At 41.6% G+C, this 19,273-nt stretch overlaps 1 protein-coding gene across 1 annotated transcript in view; it reads right to left on the reverse strand.

The window, feature by feature from the left end:
• Positions 1 to 1,307: 1,307 nt before the first annotated feature.
• Positions 1,308 to 19,273, reverse strand: part of LOC120977993 (vascular endothelial growth factor receptor kdr-like) — a 207,603-nt gene continuing 189,637 nt past the window's right edge. Inside the window, exons 24-30 of the mRNA XM_040406207.1 lie at positions 17,450 to 17,561; positions 12,051 to 12,150; positions 11,818 to 11,923; positions 11,603 to 11,727; positions 10,994 to 11,072; positions 9,555 to 9,655; positions 1,308 to 5,304 (exon numbers count right to left, since the gene is read on the reverse strand). Of these exons, the coding sequence (XP_040262141.1) occupies positions 5,103 to 5,304; positions 9,555 to 9,655; positions 10,994 to 11,072; positions 11,603 to 11,727; positions 11,818 to 11,923; positions 12,051 to 12,150; positions 17,450 to 17,561 (825 nt within the window). The 3' untranslated portion in view covers positions 1,308 to 5,102. The remainder of the gene's footprint in view (positions 5,305 to 9,554; positions 9,656 to 10,993; positions 11,073 to 11,602; positions 11,728 to 11,817; positions 11,924 to 12,050; positions 12,151 to 17,449; positions 17,562 to 19,273) is intronic.

The following is a 19,273-nucleotide window of genomic DNA, read 5'->3' on the forward strand; positions in this document are numbered from 1 at the left end:
TTGGATCCTATGAGCCAAAGTTATTACTTCACGAAGTCTCGCGAGACTTCGGGTAATAACTTCATAAATGAATTTCTACTGTAAAAAAACATTTCCCAAACTCGGGTTTGGTTCCAGGGTACCACTTGGTACCTTGAAACATGTTTCATCCAAAGTCGATTCGCTCATCCCTAGTGATAATGTCTGTAAAGCGCTGCAGAACATGTCAGCGCTATATACGTAAGTAAAATAAAATAGTATCAATTTGCTCAGCTCTTCCTGCTCTATAACATGATGCTCACAGGTGCCATGTTCAATGTGACAGTTTTCCTTTAAGACTGCTACAATACAACTAACCTGGACTTTATCCAGACTGTAAAAACTGCACCTACCATAGAACCCTATGGCGATCAGTAGAACCATGGAGTGTTGGACCTGCCCACAAGGTGACAGGTTGACCCTAAAGCAGGTAAAAAAAAGTCTTGTGAAGTCCACTTTTGTATACATTTGGAAAACTTTGTCGACTTGCTTGTTAAGGCAGAACAACTACTTGAATAACTAGGATTCATAAAACACTTCCAAACTTAAAAAAATGTAGAGTTATATCAGTCAATGCTGTGGCCACAGATTGGCTGCCATGATCGAAGTCGAGACAAGACAACATATCATCTCTTGTGTACAAAGATCAGCGAGTGACCCCTCAACCGTCACCTCAAACTTAAAAACATGTGTCAATCATTACTTTTTTCCCCCACCTTTGTCGATCTTACTTTCTGTTTTCTAAACCCTAGAAGTCCCTTGAATGTGTAAATGGTATAGTGGAAAGCTAATTTTTCTGAGCAGATCTCCTTGGTAAGTTACAATATAAAATACATCAGCAAAATGTTCTTATTGCTTGCCAGGAAGGTTCATAGAATTTGCATGAATTTTATGCTGTCACTTTTTTTTTTACCCCTCATCACGTAACACTTTGAGCTCTCCCAACTTTCCTTTATAAGACCAATAAAAAAAAAAATATTGTAAGACTCCCTGAGAAGTTACACAGAACAGACAAGTGATCTTCACCCAAATGGATATTGCGATACTGTTCTACTGAAGAGTATTATATATACACCAGTAGGAAGAATTAAAATGATGCTGAAAGCATACAGCAACTTCAAGTGGCACAAAGACATTCACAGAAGCTTTTCTTACTCATCACTGATGAAGATCCTGGGTTATATATTGGTTTATATGCAAATAAATGCCATTTCCAGTTATTTTCCTGCAGGCTCTAACTAATGTGTCTTTCCCCAAATTGCATCTTAAAGAAACACTCCAGCAGTAATAGCACAAAGCTGCCCCCTGCTCCAACTGAAATATGATTTTTAGAAGTTAATTCTATTTGCAGTATACGACCACTCTCATTCATGTCGATATAAAAAAAATAATATGCATGCACTGGGTATGGGAATGGGATCAGAGGGTTGAACCCTTCTGAGTTTTATGATGGATGACATTGTTTTAAAAAAAAAACTTTTTAAAGATGTTGCCCGAAATAAGACAGTGTTTTTTCCCAGAAACAGCACCACATCTGTCCATTGGTTTGGTCTGGTACTTCAGTTCATCACCAATTAAATGAATGGGGAGGAGGAGGTGCAATACTAGATACAGCCCATGGATAGCAATATTGCTTTTATTTCGGAGGCGGGGTAAGAAACAAACCCTTGAAACCAAGTAAAACCTATGAAACCAAGTAAAACTCATTTTGATAAAGGAATAGAATCTGTATTTGAGATCCCTAGTTTATTAACTATAAAAAGACCCTCGACAATGGCAGATAAATCCATAGGTCCAATGACTGGATGAATTATTCTGGGACCAACATCCTGCATAAGGTGGAAATGATACCATTTAGATATATTCTCATGTAGCAGATTAAGGGCCCAGGCACATGACCGTATATTTGTCCGCATCTGTTCCGCAATTTTGCGGAGCAGATGCGGACCCATTCATTTCAATGGGGCTGCAAAAGATGCGGACAGCACAGTGTGTGCTGTCCTCTTCCGTACTTCCATTCCACAGCCCTGCAAAAAAAGGTAGAACATGTTTTATTCTTGTCCGCAATTGCATTCTATCATAGGGCTGGCCGTTCCATTCCGCAAAATGCGGAACCCCAATGGCTGGTATCCGTGTTTTGCGGTTCCGCAAACATGTACGATTATCTGAATGAGTCCCAACTGTGGATTTCCCATTAGGATTTGCAGGTAGAAAATCCAAATTACACCAGCACCAAAGTGAATGAAAGTTTACATGGTATCACGTGGAGAAAATCAATTTACAAATTGAAAAGCGGTGCAGAATTTAAATTCACAGCATGTCTATTATTTCTGCGGATTTCACCCTTTGTAATACACAGGGTGAACTCTGCGGCAAATCCATGAAAAAATCCATATGTGGATTTTGCCATGAAATTCACTACAAATTCCGTGGCCAATCCAGAACTGATTTCTTTTGTCCAGTTTACACTACATGTGGATGTAGTCTTAAAGCTACATATTATAGTTAGTGTTTTTGTATATTACATCGCACATCAAATAAATAACTTGGACACAACATAAATGAAATATTGGGAAATGGAAGAAGGATTGAAAAATAACACGGCAAACGCATTGACCCACTTCTGGATCATACAGTATGTTTCAATTCAGTGCCCAGGATTTCTGGTTGGAGTTTAATGTGACAAATTGCAAACAATGCATTGAAAAGTCTTGTTGGCATCTCTAAAATAGTTTAACGTTTCACAATATAATATTCCGCTTTATGACATACAGTGGTTGGGATTCACAAAGCATAAGCAAATCCTTGTGCAAGGCTATAGATCTTCATTGCCTCTAGCATTTTCTTTCCCTATACTGATATATGAGTAAGACAATTTGTTATAATACGACATAGCATAAAGCCAGTGTTATCAAGCAGAAACCCAAGTCTAAAAAACAGGCCATGCCCTGCAGGCACCGAGAGTTAGCCAGTAATAGTGTGTTCTTGCATATAACCAGAAGGCTTTGCTATATGAACTTTATACTGTACATTACATGAAGGAGGGGGGACGGGGGACGAAATACAGTAATTAAATTACTGTGGATATAAAATACCAGAAAATATTAGTAAATATACAAAGCCACTTATAATACTTTAAGGCAACATATTATTTTATCAGATACAACAAAATCAATGAGAAACAGCAGAAAAGCACCAAGTAGTGAGTAGTGTCCCTGGTCTCCTGAGTTGTCTCAAGAGCTAAAATACACAAGTAACAAAAAGTAATGGTTTCTTTGCTGCTTAAATAACGTTTTGGTGGTAACCCAACTCCACCATCTTACTATCTTGCTATAATTAAAAGGAGTGTTTGGTTTAGAAAACCCCTTTCCATTACCTCATTAGGTAGTTCTGAGTTAATAACTTTGGAGGACCCAGCATGTCTATTGATTTTAAAAGGCATTGTGCAATGCTTTATTCAGCCTGTGGTGGCGCTGCATTGGAAACTAACACTTGCTGCTAAGGTCCCTTGGATTGCTGGGTTTCCTAGCAGAGAGAGGTGTCCTGTGATCAACTCATTTTCCACAACACCTACTAAGAAAAAAAATGTCTATACCATGCCAACCCTTTAACTTTTTGACAATGTCCCATCAATGTCCCCAAGATCTGGCAGTCAGAGTTAGAGAAGTATCTCCAACTATGTGGAAGTATTATGATTTCAAAGTGATTTGCAATGACATTGATGATCTGAAATAAAAATACTTCAGAGAAAAAAGAGAACAATCTCCAGTTTTGGTGGGGATTTGACATGGTTACATTTTTCATGAAGACAACCCTTGTCCATGTGCATAGACCAGATGAACATCACAGAAGTGGGTCCCTCACTCAAGTTTCCAGAATGGATAGCTGCTCTGAATGAGTGACTCATCGCTGTGTTACAAGGACAGCTGTTAATCTTAATGGTCACTATCCCATACTACAGGCCTGGATGGCTGAGGCTTCCTTGGGAAAATCTGTTGTATGCCAGGGTGACTCTTTGCCTCAAGGGTCACATTCTGAAAGAAGTTGTCTCTAAGGAGACAACCCCTTAAATTCCCCCATACTAAAATGGATAGGAGTTATGGAAACAAATGCACAGGTAAGACCCCCACTATTTGGCTTTTATATAAAAGCAAGTTAATTATGAGAAAACTCCATTATGGTAAAATATAACCAGTAAAGTTAGATTCATATTTACTTCCTGTATGATGTGCATATTTCTTTTAAATTTTAAATAAGAGCTCTAAAAGAAAAGATATGTGAGCATACCTAGAGGCAGCATAAGACAGTTCCATCATTATCATGACAATGACAGTCACAGATATCCAGCAGCCTGTGACAAAACACTTGGCTCAGACAATACAATCTGTTTCCGACAGGGGTATAACCGATAGGGTGTGCAAAGGTAGCCTTGGTGCCTGAGGGCCCTCATTGACCCCTCTGCCACATAAGAGTGATAGCACATGGTAGGTGACGGGATGAGATCCAGGAGCTTCAAATTATGTCCCGTGCCACTTCTGTTTGAAGCTTTTTGCAAAACAATGAGGAACACAAAAGGTCATAAAAACATACTATTAAGAAAAAACGATTACAGCCCAAATCATCGGAAGTGATATGACCAAAATCTTTGTTTGGGTACTAGTATCTATCATTGTTATTATATACAGTAGAAAGAAAGCCGAACGTTAGTGTATGCTCAAACTTTCTTCTGGAATACAGTTAAAATGTGACTGACATCAAAAGCAATGTAAGTGAGAAAAATAATACGCCAGTGAAAGGGAATAGATGGGTAAATACAATTGTTGATCCTACTTGAATACTTAAATCTTGTGCTTTAATAAGTTATCAGATGTCCATTTGGTGCTGGTATCTCAGTGATATAGGCCTTAAAGATACTCCACTCATCGGAGTTTCCTCTTTTGTGTCACATGAAAATACAACTCTACCTGGTACGATTTTCCTATGGGCTGAAGAAACAGTCATTGATCTGTTAAATGTCTCTTAAATAAGGCTGCACTACTAAACAAGCTGTTAGTTGGTCATAACTTGGGTAGTGGCCACCGGTGCTACACTGGAGGAGTTGAATAATGAATGACAGAATTATAATCTGGAGGTGGGCTGTGACACTCAAGGTTTAGATCCATGGGCATGAGAACAAGGTCTTCGAGTGTGAGGTCTTCTTCTATTTGGGTAGATGGCTGGTACTTTACATGATTTCTTTCGTTCTCCCCCAATACTGACTCCTTGCTTTTGCTTACTGCTTTCATTCTGTAAAAGGAAAAATGTTAAAGGTTTTGTCCCATAAAAAATATTCTACAGTTTTCAAACAAGCATCCGGATCTGAATTCTTTTGTAATTGCATGTAATTAAAAATGTAGCATAGCCACTGAGTTATTCATTACAATGTATCTGTATAGCGCCTCCTGCTGTTTGTATTTTTATTATTTCTTTGTCCTGCTCACTAAGAAGGTCGCACATGCTCAGTTTCATCCTTCAACTACCTGCTGAGTTGTGATAGTGAGAACATGGACACACCCCTAATATTTTTCTGTGTAGGGAGGGGTCCAAATAGTGAGATAGATCATCACATGAAATATTCCCTCCACTTTCACTGATGCTACACCCTGACTTTGCAACCTGGCATAATTTATGATAAATTAATGCAGCATATAAGACCTGAAATGACTCACTATAAAGTCACTGGAGGGGCCAGAGCACCTGCACACATAATTCAGAGCACACCATAACATTTATTGTAAGGTAGGAGGGTGCACATGCCTTTACTTTAATAGATCACTGCTTGTAGGACTCAGGTATTAGATATGTCGAGAGATGGAGGCAGGCAGCCAAATATCATTGTGTGCTGGACCTCAGCCACCATTTAGTACATAGTGACATAATGGAGATGCAATTACATAACGTTATGACCACACATTGGTTCTACAGAAATATCTGTGAACTAGTGAAATATAACTATTTATTTCAGGTCTTGAAGGGCTGTCCCATGAAAAATATTCAACATTTTTAAAACAGCCCCTGGATCTGAATATTTTTGTAATTGCATGTAATTAAAAATTTAGAATAACCATTGACTTATTCAATAAAAATGCATCTGTATAGCGCCACCTGCTGTTTTATCTTTTCCATGTTTGTCCATCTACCTCAGTAACATTGCTGAGGTGGACGCACATTGAAGTTCCATCCTTCAACAGCCACGAGGCAGATCTTCTTTGAGAAGCTGTGATTTAATAGGGAAGACACACTCCCAGAGCGGTGACACAGAGAGAGTTGCAGCAGAAAGGAAAGGACATGCCCCCTGTTAAATGGACTTACCCCCTGGGCCAGCCTGAAAAAAAGTCAAGCAGAACAATACATGGGGAGATCTCTGGATCCATATGAGGTTTTGTTAGAAAGAGGTTATCATGTACTATATGATGTCTGACACAACCTATGAAAAGGTGTAGCATTGTTTTTGGAATAAAGGCAGACTTTTTTTTAAATCCTCTTTAAATTCCAAGGTGCCCTGACCTGAAAAGATCCAGTGTGGTGCTGGTTACTCTAACCCCTTTGCCAACCTCTGCTGCACATGCATGGCGGCAGTTAGGTTTTTAAAAATGGTGCCCGCGCCGGAGTGCAGTGGACACCATAGCTACCAGGTTTATGGTATTTTAAAAAGCACACACACCGGGATAATGTCTGTGATTAGCGGTAACACTGATCATGGACATTTAACCCCTCAGATACCGTGGTCAATTGTGACCGGGGAAGCTGTCCATTTGCTGTGGTAGCCTCATTTGCTGTGGTAGCCGGGGAAGCAGTCCCTCTGTGGTAGCCTCAGTCCATCTGAAGGATCTGAGGCTACCACAGCAAAACTTCCTATGGAGCACCATATGAACATATTAAATGTCCCATAGGTTGGTATGTCCTAAAACACCCAAATTATTGAACTATAAATATATTCATCCCATACAGTAAACGCTGCTACAGAAAAAAAAAAAAAATGTCAGATTGGCCGTTTTTTATCGCTTTACTTTGCCAAAAAATCCAACAAAAAGTTATTAGAAAGGCATACACACTCGATAATGGTATCAATGAAATCTACAGATTGCCCTGTAAAAAATAAGCCCTCCCACAGCTCCATAGATATAAATATAAAAAAGTTATGGGGGTCAGAGTATGGCAACGCAAAGCAAATATTCGTTTTTTCCCCCCAAAATTTTTGTTGTTGTAAATATTAAAACACAAGAAGAGCTATACAAATGTGGTATGTAATTGTACTGTACTGGAGAATGAAGGGAACAGACCAGTTTTACCGCATAGGGAACATTGTAAAAACAAAATCCATAAAACTGTGGCGGAATTGCGTTTCTGTTCCCATTTCACCCCATTTGGAATTTTTTCCCAGCTTTCCACTACATCACATGGAATACTAAATGTTGCTGTTTGAAAGTGCAACTTGTCACGCAAAAATCAAGTCTCATACGGCTATGTGAACAGAAAAATAATAAAGTTTTGGCTCCGAGAAGGCAGGGCGGAAAAAAACAAGAACACAAGAACAGAAAATTCTAGGGTCTTGAAGGGTTTGAGACATTTCTTTTCTACAAAAGCTAAAGGGAACATTTTCACTAATGACTTTGTACAAGTGAATCGCAGTTATAGCTTCACCGTGTCAGTATATGTCAGTGTAATCGACTTTATGGAAGGTAGAAGTAAACTGGTGTGATGTTGTTTGGTGGGCATGCATGGGGCTTGTTTTATTTGGTGCCTCACTCCTCTGATCTCTTGCTCGGTTAGTCTGCCAGGCTCAGAAAGCGAATACAACCACAAGCCATGAGAACAGTGGGATCTGGCAGGAGAATGACAAAAGCACAATATCCCATGTTTGAAAAAGCAAAGTAATGATCCACAAGAACGTTTACTGTCAAGTGGAGACCATGTCTGAAATGTGTCCAGGGTAAATGTCTCTGATGTATCCTTATACTGCGTGACTGCCGAATGATATTGTTTCAGCTTTTTGGTTTATTTGCCTGCTGTAGCTTTTGGACCGATTGTGAATATATTTATTTTATCTGAGTGATTTTTAAACTAAAACCACATAAAATTCATATAATTGAGTCAACTGTGTTAAAGAAACACTCTGGGTAAATGGTTTACACCATGCTTTGCCAAATGCAGGGCATGAGGGGGGCAACAGATGGCACCGCACCGTGTATTCTTGTGTCATGCACTGCTTCCATAGGCATTGCACTAGGCATTTCAAAGTGCATATATTTTGCGCGGAGTGTTCCTTTATTAATTCCAGTGAAGCTTCGATCAGGATAGATATCAGTATTATACAGGCATGGGATTCAGCCAGTTCCCTCCAGTTCTCCAGATCCGGTTGTTAAAATTACGGCTGGATCAGAGAACCGTGTTACCGGCTGAGTCCCGATTCAGTGCTCTGGCGGCAGCAGGGCAGCTGGAGATGTTCGCTTCCATTGCTTCGCTGATAGTTTAGCTCCTTAGTTTGTGTAGTGTATATATGGTGTATTTATGTATGTGTACCATGTATATGGTGTATTTATGTGTATGTGTGCTGCATATATATGGTGTATGTATATGTCAACATGTGTCGTGACGCCGCGTGCCCGCCGTTGAGTAGGGAACCTGTTAAAAATTTGAATCCCACCCCTGGTATCATATAGGCACAATACAGTAATGGACCCCTGTCTATTCATGACACTGGCAGATGAAGTAAAGCAACACTTAGGCCTAATGCACACGACAGTATTTTTGGTCCGTGTTCAATCCGCAATGGACATGGACCCATTCATTTCTATGGGTCCGCAAAATAAAACTGACAGCACGCGGATGTCATCCGTCTGCTGTCGCTTCCGTGTGGATGGGCCGGAAAGGATAGAACCTGTCTTATTCTTGTCTGTTTTGTGGACAAGAATAAGCGTTTTGACAGTGGGTGCTGTGAAAATGTGCACAAACTGTATCTGTATTTTGCAGATCCGCGAGACGGATACGGTTGTGTGCATGAGGCCTTACGATCATTCCTAAACTCTTTTAGAAAATGACCAGGAATGGATACACCATATGTGAAGCAAGTGCAGCTGCACTGAGGCCCTTTAGGTAAGGAGGTCTACTGCCACCTGCAAAGGATAATAATCCAACCTCCTACTGTCTATTAGAGTGCCTTAAGAGACTGAGATAACGTATTTAATTGCACATTACTGGAGGACTGCACATGGCGCATCTGTGAGGGATTTGCAAGAGACACTTGAGGGAAGTGCTCGGGAGTGTGAGGGGCACAAGTCCTGTTCTGGTTGCGTCCACTACTAGAAATGACAATGTGATAGAGCTCACCTAATAATCATTATAATGGCCACTAAGTGTATATACTGTAAAATGGTTATCAAAGGCCAACATACACAGTAAATCTGTCTGACTCTTTTATTATCTGCTACAGTGACTGAAATAGAAGAATTGCAGTTCACACATGGATTACATTAATGTAATAGCTTTCCACTTACGCATTAGCAATTATCCCAAAAGGCCATGATCGGGTCTCTTGTCGCTTGAGATACTTCATTTCCAGTGAGGAAAGCACCATACCACTGTCAGATTCACCCTCCTGTTATAGAGGATATACAGATATCGTCAGTGCGATTTATACTTGTCATCAAAATAAAAGTACTAATCTAAATGCTAAGAATACAAAGAGCACAGGCGCAGATGTACTAATGTGTCTGCACCAAAAATATGTCTAAACAGTGGCACAGTTTGGCCTATCTGGGGTTTACGCATTTTTTTTAGATATGCTTGTCAAGGGGGCGGGGCTTATCAGAAAGGGTTGGGGGCTTCATGGGAAAGGGAGAGGGGCCTAAGATGTACCAATTCTGGAGCAGATAAATCTGGTGCAGGTCTAAGACAGACGGTCTAAGGTTATGCCATAAGATGGTAGTGGTATGCGCAGCCCTCCAAAAGACCCTTCCCATGATTACGTCTAAATGGCTCATGCTTGGGCTTCAAATGCTCATATATATTAGATAAATGTTGGTTGGCTATCTGATTTCATAGAAAAGCACACACAGGCCTTTTTTCTTTCTTTTTTTTCCATATGAATGTATACAGAGGCTATGACTAAGGGCACCATGTGTGCCTGAAATGCGTAAGCAGGAATTGCTTTGTATGTTGGACTTTGATGGAATTTAAAGCCGAGCCTTGAAGTTTTACTTCTCAGATGCTGGAACTATGCTTCTTTTCAATTTAACCTGTGTGTGCCTTACGCTTTTAGTGCATCGTGTCTCTGTTGAGCTGGAAAAACAGTTTACCCTATATGAATGCTATGTTACTGATATTCTGCTTCCAGCTGAGAATACCTCTGTGGTGCTATACGGTGGCACATAGAGTGCCTACAGGTACCTTGTGTGTCTAACAAAGGGCTCCATGCACACGGGGGTCTATGCCACATATATGAGACCTAAGACAGATGCAGGGACAAAGGTAATAACCTCTCTCTGTGGAATATTGTTAAATGGCTTTTCCAAGATTGATGACCTATCCTCAATATCAGATAGGAACGAGCCTTCCCATTGAAGTGAGTGGGACGGCTTGTAATTACACCTGCTCACCACTGTGATGTTGAAGGGAAGGCTGCGCGATCTTCTCTATAAAGAGCAGATCAGCGGGGGTGCTGGGTTTCAGATCCCTGCTGATCTGATATTTTCAAACCAGCACTTGGATCTGAATACTTTTGTGCTTGCATGCGGTTAAAAATCATGGGTTAACCCCTTTAAATGTGAATATTTGAGTTCCTCCTAATCCCAGATGTTTATGGTGCCGGCTATGGGCAGGTTGCTGCTGCATGTGAACATTTGCTTTGCAGTAGGTTGCTTTATAGTCGGCTGACGTGATAGAGGGAAAGTGCTCACACCAGTCTTTTTACTTTTCCCTTGACAGAATTGTTTACCTCGCTGAGCACTTTGTCCTTTCCCACTGGCACCTCGTCAAATGTCTTCACACTCAGCGGTCGGTTCTTGTTGTTGTTTCTAAAATGAAAAGACATAGGGTGAACCCGACACCCACAAGCTCTTTGATGATCTTCCCAATGTTACTATAAACAAGTGGACTCCTTACATTTTCTGGTGCGCTCTTATATCTATTAACAGTGAATACATTCCATTTTTGATTGTTATGTTTTTGTATAGGGAATAAGGCAGTACATAGGAAGAAGTACTAGAAATTAGGACATATGGGAGCAATTACAGCAAGAAGGTCCTAGAGATGGATCAACATTATAAAACAGCTTTGAATAATATGTTTATGATGTACTTCACATGTTAGCTAGGTCACCCCTGAGTGCAGGTGCATGTAGCATGTGCAGCACATATGTCTGGGCATGCTGACTTCAAGATCCACAAGTCATGTCTGTAAACTGCAAGGACAATGAACAAGGAGATGTAATGCAAGTATTAGGTAACTTCTCCTTTCCAGCATTTTAGAAAGCTGCCAGTAATTTCTACACTGTGACTTGCCAATGACACCGAGAAACATATTTCCAGTTCACTGTGCATCTTACCCAGATTCTAGTATGCTCCATCGTGTAATGGAGTTTCTTATGTTTTGTTCCTCATTCCCAGGTTTTGAGTTTAGATCCCCGTCAATGCGTAAAGCAGTGTTCAGAGGAATATAGTCTTTTCCCTCCTATAATAGACCAAAGAGCAAAAGAGATAAGTTTATGCCTGGGAATTCATGCAAAAAAAAACAAAAAACTTGTTATTATGTGACACAAACCTGCTGAACATTGGCCTGAAGAAGGTCTCCTAAGCGTTCCACTAGCTCTGTAAATGTTGGTCGGTCTGTTGGGACTCCTTGCCAGCAATCAAGCATTGTCTGATATCTGAAAATCAAAAGTGTCAGCAGATGAGGCATAAAAATGTCCTATTTTACTGTATCATGAGGTTATTGTTATTAGTATCATTATATGTATATACTTGGGGTATAGATGCTAGACTATGTTCTCTTACATTTCAGGAGTACAGTATTCTGGAGGTCTCATCCGAGTTCCTTCCTTTAGTCGGCAACAGAAATCTTCATCAATCTGCACACCAGGGTAAGGAGAAGCACCTACATGAACCAATCAAATGCACACACATATGTCAATTATATTCTTACTTTGTAGTGTATATATAATACTGTGCAAGAGTTTTAGTGCTGCAAAGTAAGAATACTTTAAAAATAGCGTTAATAGTTTATTTTTATCGATTAACAAACGAGAAATCCAAATCAAATGTGACCACCCTTTGCCTTCAAAACAGCATCAACTCTTCTAGTTACACTTGTACATAGTTTTTGAAGGAACTCGGAAGAGAGGTTTTTTAAATTCAAATCCTTCTGTCTCTTCATGTGATCGTAAACAGACTTGATGATGTTGAGATCAGGGCTCTGTGGGGGCCATGTCATCACTTCCAGGACTCCTTGTTCTTGTTTATGCTGAAGATAGTTGTTAATGACATTGGCTATATGTTTGAGGTTGTTTGGAGCAAATCAAAAGCTTACTTGATGGTATTGCATGATAGATACGTATCTGCCTCTATTTCTCAGCATTGAGGACTCCACTAATTCTAAGCACTCTCCAGCCTTTCAGCAAACAAACTGCCTTCTGTTAGAGCCAAATATTAAAAAATTTGACTCATCCAGCCACTTGGTTATGTATCCTTTCAACCATGCACAAAAACATACGAACTATGGTGCAGAAAAATGGCAGAAGGTGCTCTGGACTGATGAGTGTGAAATATTTGGCTTTAATAGAAGGCCGTTTGTTTGCTGAAGGGCTGGAGAGTGGTACAATAATGAGTGTCTGCAGGCAGAAATACAGGTAGATACTTATCCATGAAGCATTACCATCAGGGAGGCATCTGACTAGCTCCAAATTTTACTTACACAATAGATGTAATCAGTGAGTTCCTCTAAAGTACATCGGGATCTCACAACTATCCTTCAATATCAAAATAAGAGGAAAAAAAGATCAGGCAGTTTGATTTCAAGATGTCTGATCCTAATGCCCTTCAGTTGTGTCTAGCAGCAGCTTTGCCCCCATTCACATTCCCAGCACATGCATGCTCAGCCGAGCATGAATGTGTATGCGGGATTAGGAGAGATAGCTGTCAGCCAAACGTGTATTAGGCTGACAGTTAAAGTGGCCCTGGAAAAAAAACTAAAAGTGGCCCAATGTTGTAGGTGGGTCCAAATTGACAGAAGATGGGACAAAACAAGTAGGCAAGGACAACTGAAGTAGGGAGCCCCAACCATAGTATTCAACGGTATCATTGTCCTGAGGATGGTAATACAGTTGAGTTCAGACGGACACCTGTGGCCTTTGAGCATCAGATCATTATGTACCTGGCCTGCGGCCATCAAGAGGGATTAAGTTGGCCCCCTGGCCATCGGCCCGTCTGCAAATTTCCCTGTAGGGTCTATGGCCAATCCACCCCTGTGCATGACTGGCTTTAGGTATACAAAATTAACAAAGAGAAGTGTGCAAGGAACTTTTTCTATGCCAGTCGGTGACCAGGGTGGGGTGTGAGTATTTCACCTCTTAGACTAGCACCTCTAGGCTAGTCTGATAGGTGAAATACTCACACCACACCAAGAGATTGGGAACATTCATGAGGATATTTGGGGGTGCATTATATACACTATGCAAGCATTACTATATTGAAAGCTCCTACAATCCATTGAATAAATCCAGGATATTTTCAAGGACAATGCTCCGTTAAAAGATGACATAATATTCGGCCACAATCTTAAAACAATATACAAAACAAGTAAAGAGACTAAAACATCTCTACAGGAAGGGTGGCTGGGAACCTTCCACTCAAGAAAGGATGAAAGATATAATATATAGGCTAAAACATTGCTAAAATGTGATAAAACATTAATAAAACAGTCTGTATCCTGTAAGTAAGATCCACATTTCTAAAAGGAACCCACATAGACATTTCCTCTCTCTACATGTACTCACTGATCTTTGAGGTTACAGACTTAAAAAAAGACAATACCAAAAAGCATTAACCTCGATCTGTAATTAAAGCTTACTACATCTTACTATCTTTTGGGCCAAATATGTTTTGCCAATTAGTCCTCACAAGGTCATTGCTCTACCTTTCAGTCGTCTTTGTTAGGCAATCTCAGGGGACTGACCATAGTACGCGCTTGATTTTGCCAGGATCAAACTTATGAATTACTATTTTAGCTACTTTGGACATTGGGGAATTACTAACATGGTATAGTAACTCCAGCTATATCTGTTCCCATTGCCTACTTCTTTTCTTGTTAAAAAGTTATCCACCAAGGAAATCTCCTTTCTCTCATGATGAGCTGATTGCTGGGGGGTCTGGCTGTTGGAACCCCAGGCAATCATTTGTTATCCTCAAAAGATGCTGCTGGGGCTTTCCCATGCAGAAATCTAGTATAACACAGGGTCCATTTAAAGAGAATCTGTCAACAGCTTTTCTTCCCGAGGGCAGCGGTGGCAAATGTTTTCCAAGCAAAATAGGCACCTGAAGTTCAGGCGTCTATTGTGCTTTAGAATCTGTACTCCCATACAGCGCTGTGTACAGATGGGAGTACAGATTCCCCTGCGGCCGCACTGAGCGCTGTACAGGCCAGAGCATCGCTCTTCATGCCTGTACCATTGCTGCTCTACTAAAGCCTGGCACAGATGGGTTATGTCAGGCTTTAGCAGAGTGGGCACAGGCAGAGGAGCAATGTTTTATGTGAGCTCCTGCTGTGCACTCGCTCACTCCGGTCTAATAGCTGCACAGGCTATTAACAGAGCGGGTGCAGGGCAGGAGGTCACATACGGGAACTTTAACAAGCAATTGTTATATCGCTTGTCCCTTAGACTGCAATAAATTACCATTGCAGCCTATGGGAGTTGTGAAATGTTTCTGTGGAGGCCTGCCACCTGTAGGATCAGGATCCTGGAAAACCCCTTTAAGGTACCCATTAGTCACAGTTGGCACTATGCATGTCTGCTTCAACCTGCCTCCGTTTGGTTGAAGTGGTAACACCATGTGATCTCTACAGCCAATCAGAGAAGAAGTGAGTTGTTGGCAACATAGCTTGCTCTTATATATTAGTATGATTGTAAATTCTAAACATAATGTTGTAATTTATCAAACTGATGAAAAGTAGAACTGGCATAGTGGCCCATAGCAACCAATCAGATTCCACCTTTTATTTTCCAAAGGAGCTGTCAAAAATGAAAGGTGGAATCTGATTGGTCGCCATGGGCAACTAAGCCAGATCTACTTTACACCAGTTTGATAAAGGACCCCATAAGTGTACATTCTAAATGTTTCTCACGAAATTTCACGTCTAACGGAATGGCAGCTGATTGTGTAACTTGGGCTGACAAATCTACTTACAGAAAGGCTCAAATATCCAATTATCCAAGACACACACCAAAACAAACAGCGTCATATGGTCAATATGGTCACCATGCCAGCACTTGTTCTGGCAGAGCTTGTCAAAGGATAAAGCCAAGTTATTAATAAGATACAGTGAAAACTTTCCAGTCTGATTGCATATGTATGCTGTCTTATTCCCAGACAACGCTGCACTATCTACTGCTTCTAAATACTTCTCAGTGATCCATGCAGTCTGGACCATAGTAATGATTCAACATGTGGCTCTCAGGCCCAAGTTATGAAGGGTACAGGGATCTATTCAGTTTAGGACAATGATAGACGGCTTGACTAAAGGACTCTCACCAATCTTATCTAGGCCCTAGACCTGCATTATAATTTGTGATAATTATATTATGATAAAGTAATGAATCATATAGCTGTTACTGCACAAGCCCAGTTGAATCAATGATAGAATGATCACGGGTTGTCCGAGTGCTGAGACTCCCAGTGGCCTCCAGTTTCCACTTTCCCTTCAGCGCCCGCCACCAAAGAGCAAATTAGGAAACACATAGGGGGAGTTTTATCAAGCCCCATAAGGCTACTTTCACACTAGCGTTTGGGGCTCCGCTTGTGAGTTCCGTTTGAAGGCTCTCACAAGCGGCCCCGAACGGATCCGTCCAGCCCTAATGCATTCTGAGTGGATGCGGATCCGCTCAGAATGTATCAGTTTGGCACCGTTTGTCCTCCGCTCCGCTCAGCAGCGTTCGGGTGTACGCCTGGCCGTGCGGAGGCAAACGGATCCGTCCAGACTTACAATGTAAGTCAATGGGGACGGATCCATTTGAAGATGACACAGTATGGCTCAATTTTCAAACGGATCCGTCCCCCATTGACTTTCAATGTAAAGTCAAAACGGATCCGTTTGCATTATCATGAACAAAAAAAAATTATTATTTTTTTTGTTCATGGTTATGCAAACGGATCCGTTCTGAACGGATGCAAGCGTTTGCATATAGGAGCGGATCCGTCTGTGCAGACACCAGACGGATCCGCTCCTAACGCAAGTGTGAAAGTAGCCTAAGCTGGTGTAAAAAAGTAGCAAACTGCTGGTTTGTGACTATTTAATACCGTTTGCACAAAATACTTTGTGCATATGGCGTTTTACGCCACCATCCATGCTTTTAGAAAAGGGGCTTTGGGGTGGAAGTGGTCTGGGACGGGCCATAAGCCCCAGTGGATTTGTCATTATTTACACCAGTTTTCTGGTAGTAAATGATGACTGGAACCTATGCAAGATTTCGTTTTAGGTGCACAGACTGTCAGAGGATGCACTTAAAGTACGATGACGCGTGTGCCTTAAATTAAACGTATCCTCCAGCGGCGCAGGGGATATTAAGATCGGCATAGAAAATTCCAGTCTTGAATAATTTCGCCGCAATAGGCATAGGGTGGGGCCGGCAGAGGAAGCAGGAGGATCAAATGGTACACAGAGTGGCTTGGGCCTGCCCTCGGAGCAGTTAACTGCTGATTACATATGGATGAAAAGTACTTTTTCTCCAGAATAAAGGGATGGATTATTAAGTGAAATATATCATTACAGTCAGCGGAGGTAGCCCTACAAAGCATTGTGCCTGGTTTACTGGTGAATTTCTTGGTAAGAAACTGCCTTTAACTCAAAACAGTATATTTCAAAGAGGCTAATGCCATAATAAAAGCTATTTACAATATTTTTTTTACCTAGCCTTGGGGGCATATCCTAGCGATATATGCAAGCCTGCCCTACACTCTCATAAGCATCTTGCGCTGAATTACATTTGGGACAATAAATCACCAGCACAATGGCTTCCTAAAGGAAATGCATACATTGACAGCTGAGAGGATACAAGCCAAATAAAATACAAGTGTTAATATATACAGTATTAAAGAATATCTCCAACACCTAGACATAACATGACCTTGCACATGAGTACAGACAGTATGTGAGAAAAGCTCTGTTTGCCTCTAAAACTTACCCAATGAAAATATCTCCCATAATAGCACACCAAAGGACCACACATCACTCTGTGTGGTATAGATCTTATCAAATATGGCTTCAGGTGCCATCCATTTAAGAGGTAACCTTGCCTGGAAGTAGAATAAACATCTATTAACATCATGACGACATACCTGGAACACAAACTCCCAGATTCTGCCAGGCAGCGCCATACTATTGACCTACTGTAATCAGGAACACAGATCACCGCACGCCCATTGTAATGGCTGCAATGCTAGTTCTTAAGAACTGCTTCAATATTTGTTTTAATTCAAATAAGTTTATCATTTTGGATCTTATTTTTTCTCTTTTTCTCTCTCTTAAAGAGGACCTGTCACCAAAAAATGCAATGCAATCTGCAGGCAGCATGTTATAGAGCAGAAGGAGCTGAGCAGATTGGTATATTCTTTTGTGGGAAAAGATTCAGTAAAAATGGTAAATTCTACATTTATATCTGAAGTCCTGTGAAGAGCTATCAGTACAGGGAGGAGGGGTTATCAGTGACTGACAACTATCTCTGTATGCAAACTAAAGCACATTGTGTAATCACAATCTGCTGCCGGCAAACAGGGCCGGCGCAACCATATAGGCGAACTAGGCGTTCGCCTAGGGCGCCGGCCTGCTGGGGGCGCCCTGGTGGGCTCCCCCTGACTGGGGCTGCAGCCCTGGGCGACAGGGCGAGCGGCTCTTGAGCCGCCCCCAGCACCGTTACAGGGGGGCCAGGAGGTGGAGGTCCTTCTTAAATATGGCAGAGCAGGCATCTGCTTACCCTGATGACAGGTGCCTGCTCTGCCAGTAAATTACCAGGGGAGAGGAGGCGGGCGGCAAGGGAGGCTGTTCCAGCAGCTCCCCACTGCTCCCTCGCGCGCCTTCTGTGATGCCGGAATATGACGTCATTCCGGCCCCAGCATACTAAACGGCGCGCTGGAAAACTGAGGAGCTGCACCACACTGGACCCCAGGGAGGTGAGTGTTTAAGTGTTTGACTGAGTGAGTGTCTGCCTGTGTATTTATGTCAGTGACTGAGTGTATGTATGTCTGTCTTTCTGTCAGTAATTGTATGTGTGTCTGTCATTGAGTGTCTGTGTGTGTATGTCAGTGAGTGAGTGTATGTCAGTGAGTGTGGATGTCTGTCGGTCAGTAAGTGTCTCTGTCAGTGAGTATGTGTATGTTTGTCAGTGAGTATGTGTGTGTGTTTGTCTGCCAGTGAGTGAGTGTCTGTCAGTGAGTTTCTGTGTGTGTGTTTCAGTGGGTAGGTGTATGTCTGTCAGTGAGTGTCTGTCGGTGAGTGAGTGTTTGTCTGTCTGTCAGTGAGTGGATGTGTGTCTGTCAGTGAGTATGTCTGTCAGTGAGTTTCTGTGTACGTCATTCAGTGAGTGTCTGAGTGTGTGTGTGTCTGTCTGTCAGTGAGTGGATGTGTGTCTGTCAGTGAGTGTATGTGTACGTCATTCAGTGAGTGTCTGAGTGTGTGTGTGTCTGTCTGTCAGTGAGTGTATGTGTACGTCATTCAGTGAGTGTCTGAGTGCATGTCTGTCTGTCAGTGTGTGTGTGTGTGTCTGTCAGTGAGTGAGTGACATGAGGGGCGGCAAAATGGATCTTTGCCTAAGGCGGCAAAAATCCTTGCACCGGTCCTGCCGGCAAACAACTAGTTTGTATGGGGAAAAGCGATGGCATTAGCGATCGCTCCTCCCTATACAGTGGAGGAGATTGCTGCATGTAATAGCAGCAGTCTCTTCTATTCTAGTGAGCGGGTGATTGCCACAAAGGAATGCTTCTCTCCCAACAATCGCCTGCTGTATCTGCTA

This window comes from Bufo bufo, chromosome 8, assembly GCF_905171765.1.
Source record: "Bufo bufo chromosome 8, aBufBuf1.1, whole genome shotgun sequence".
In the NCBI taxonomy this organism is placed as follows: Eukaryota; Metazoa; Chordata; class Amphibia; order Anura; family Bufonidae; genus Bufo; species Bufo bufo.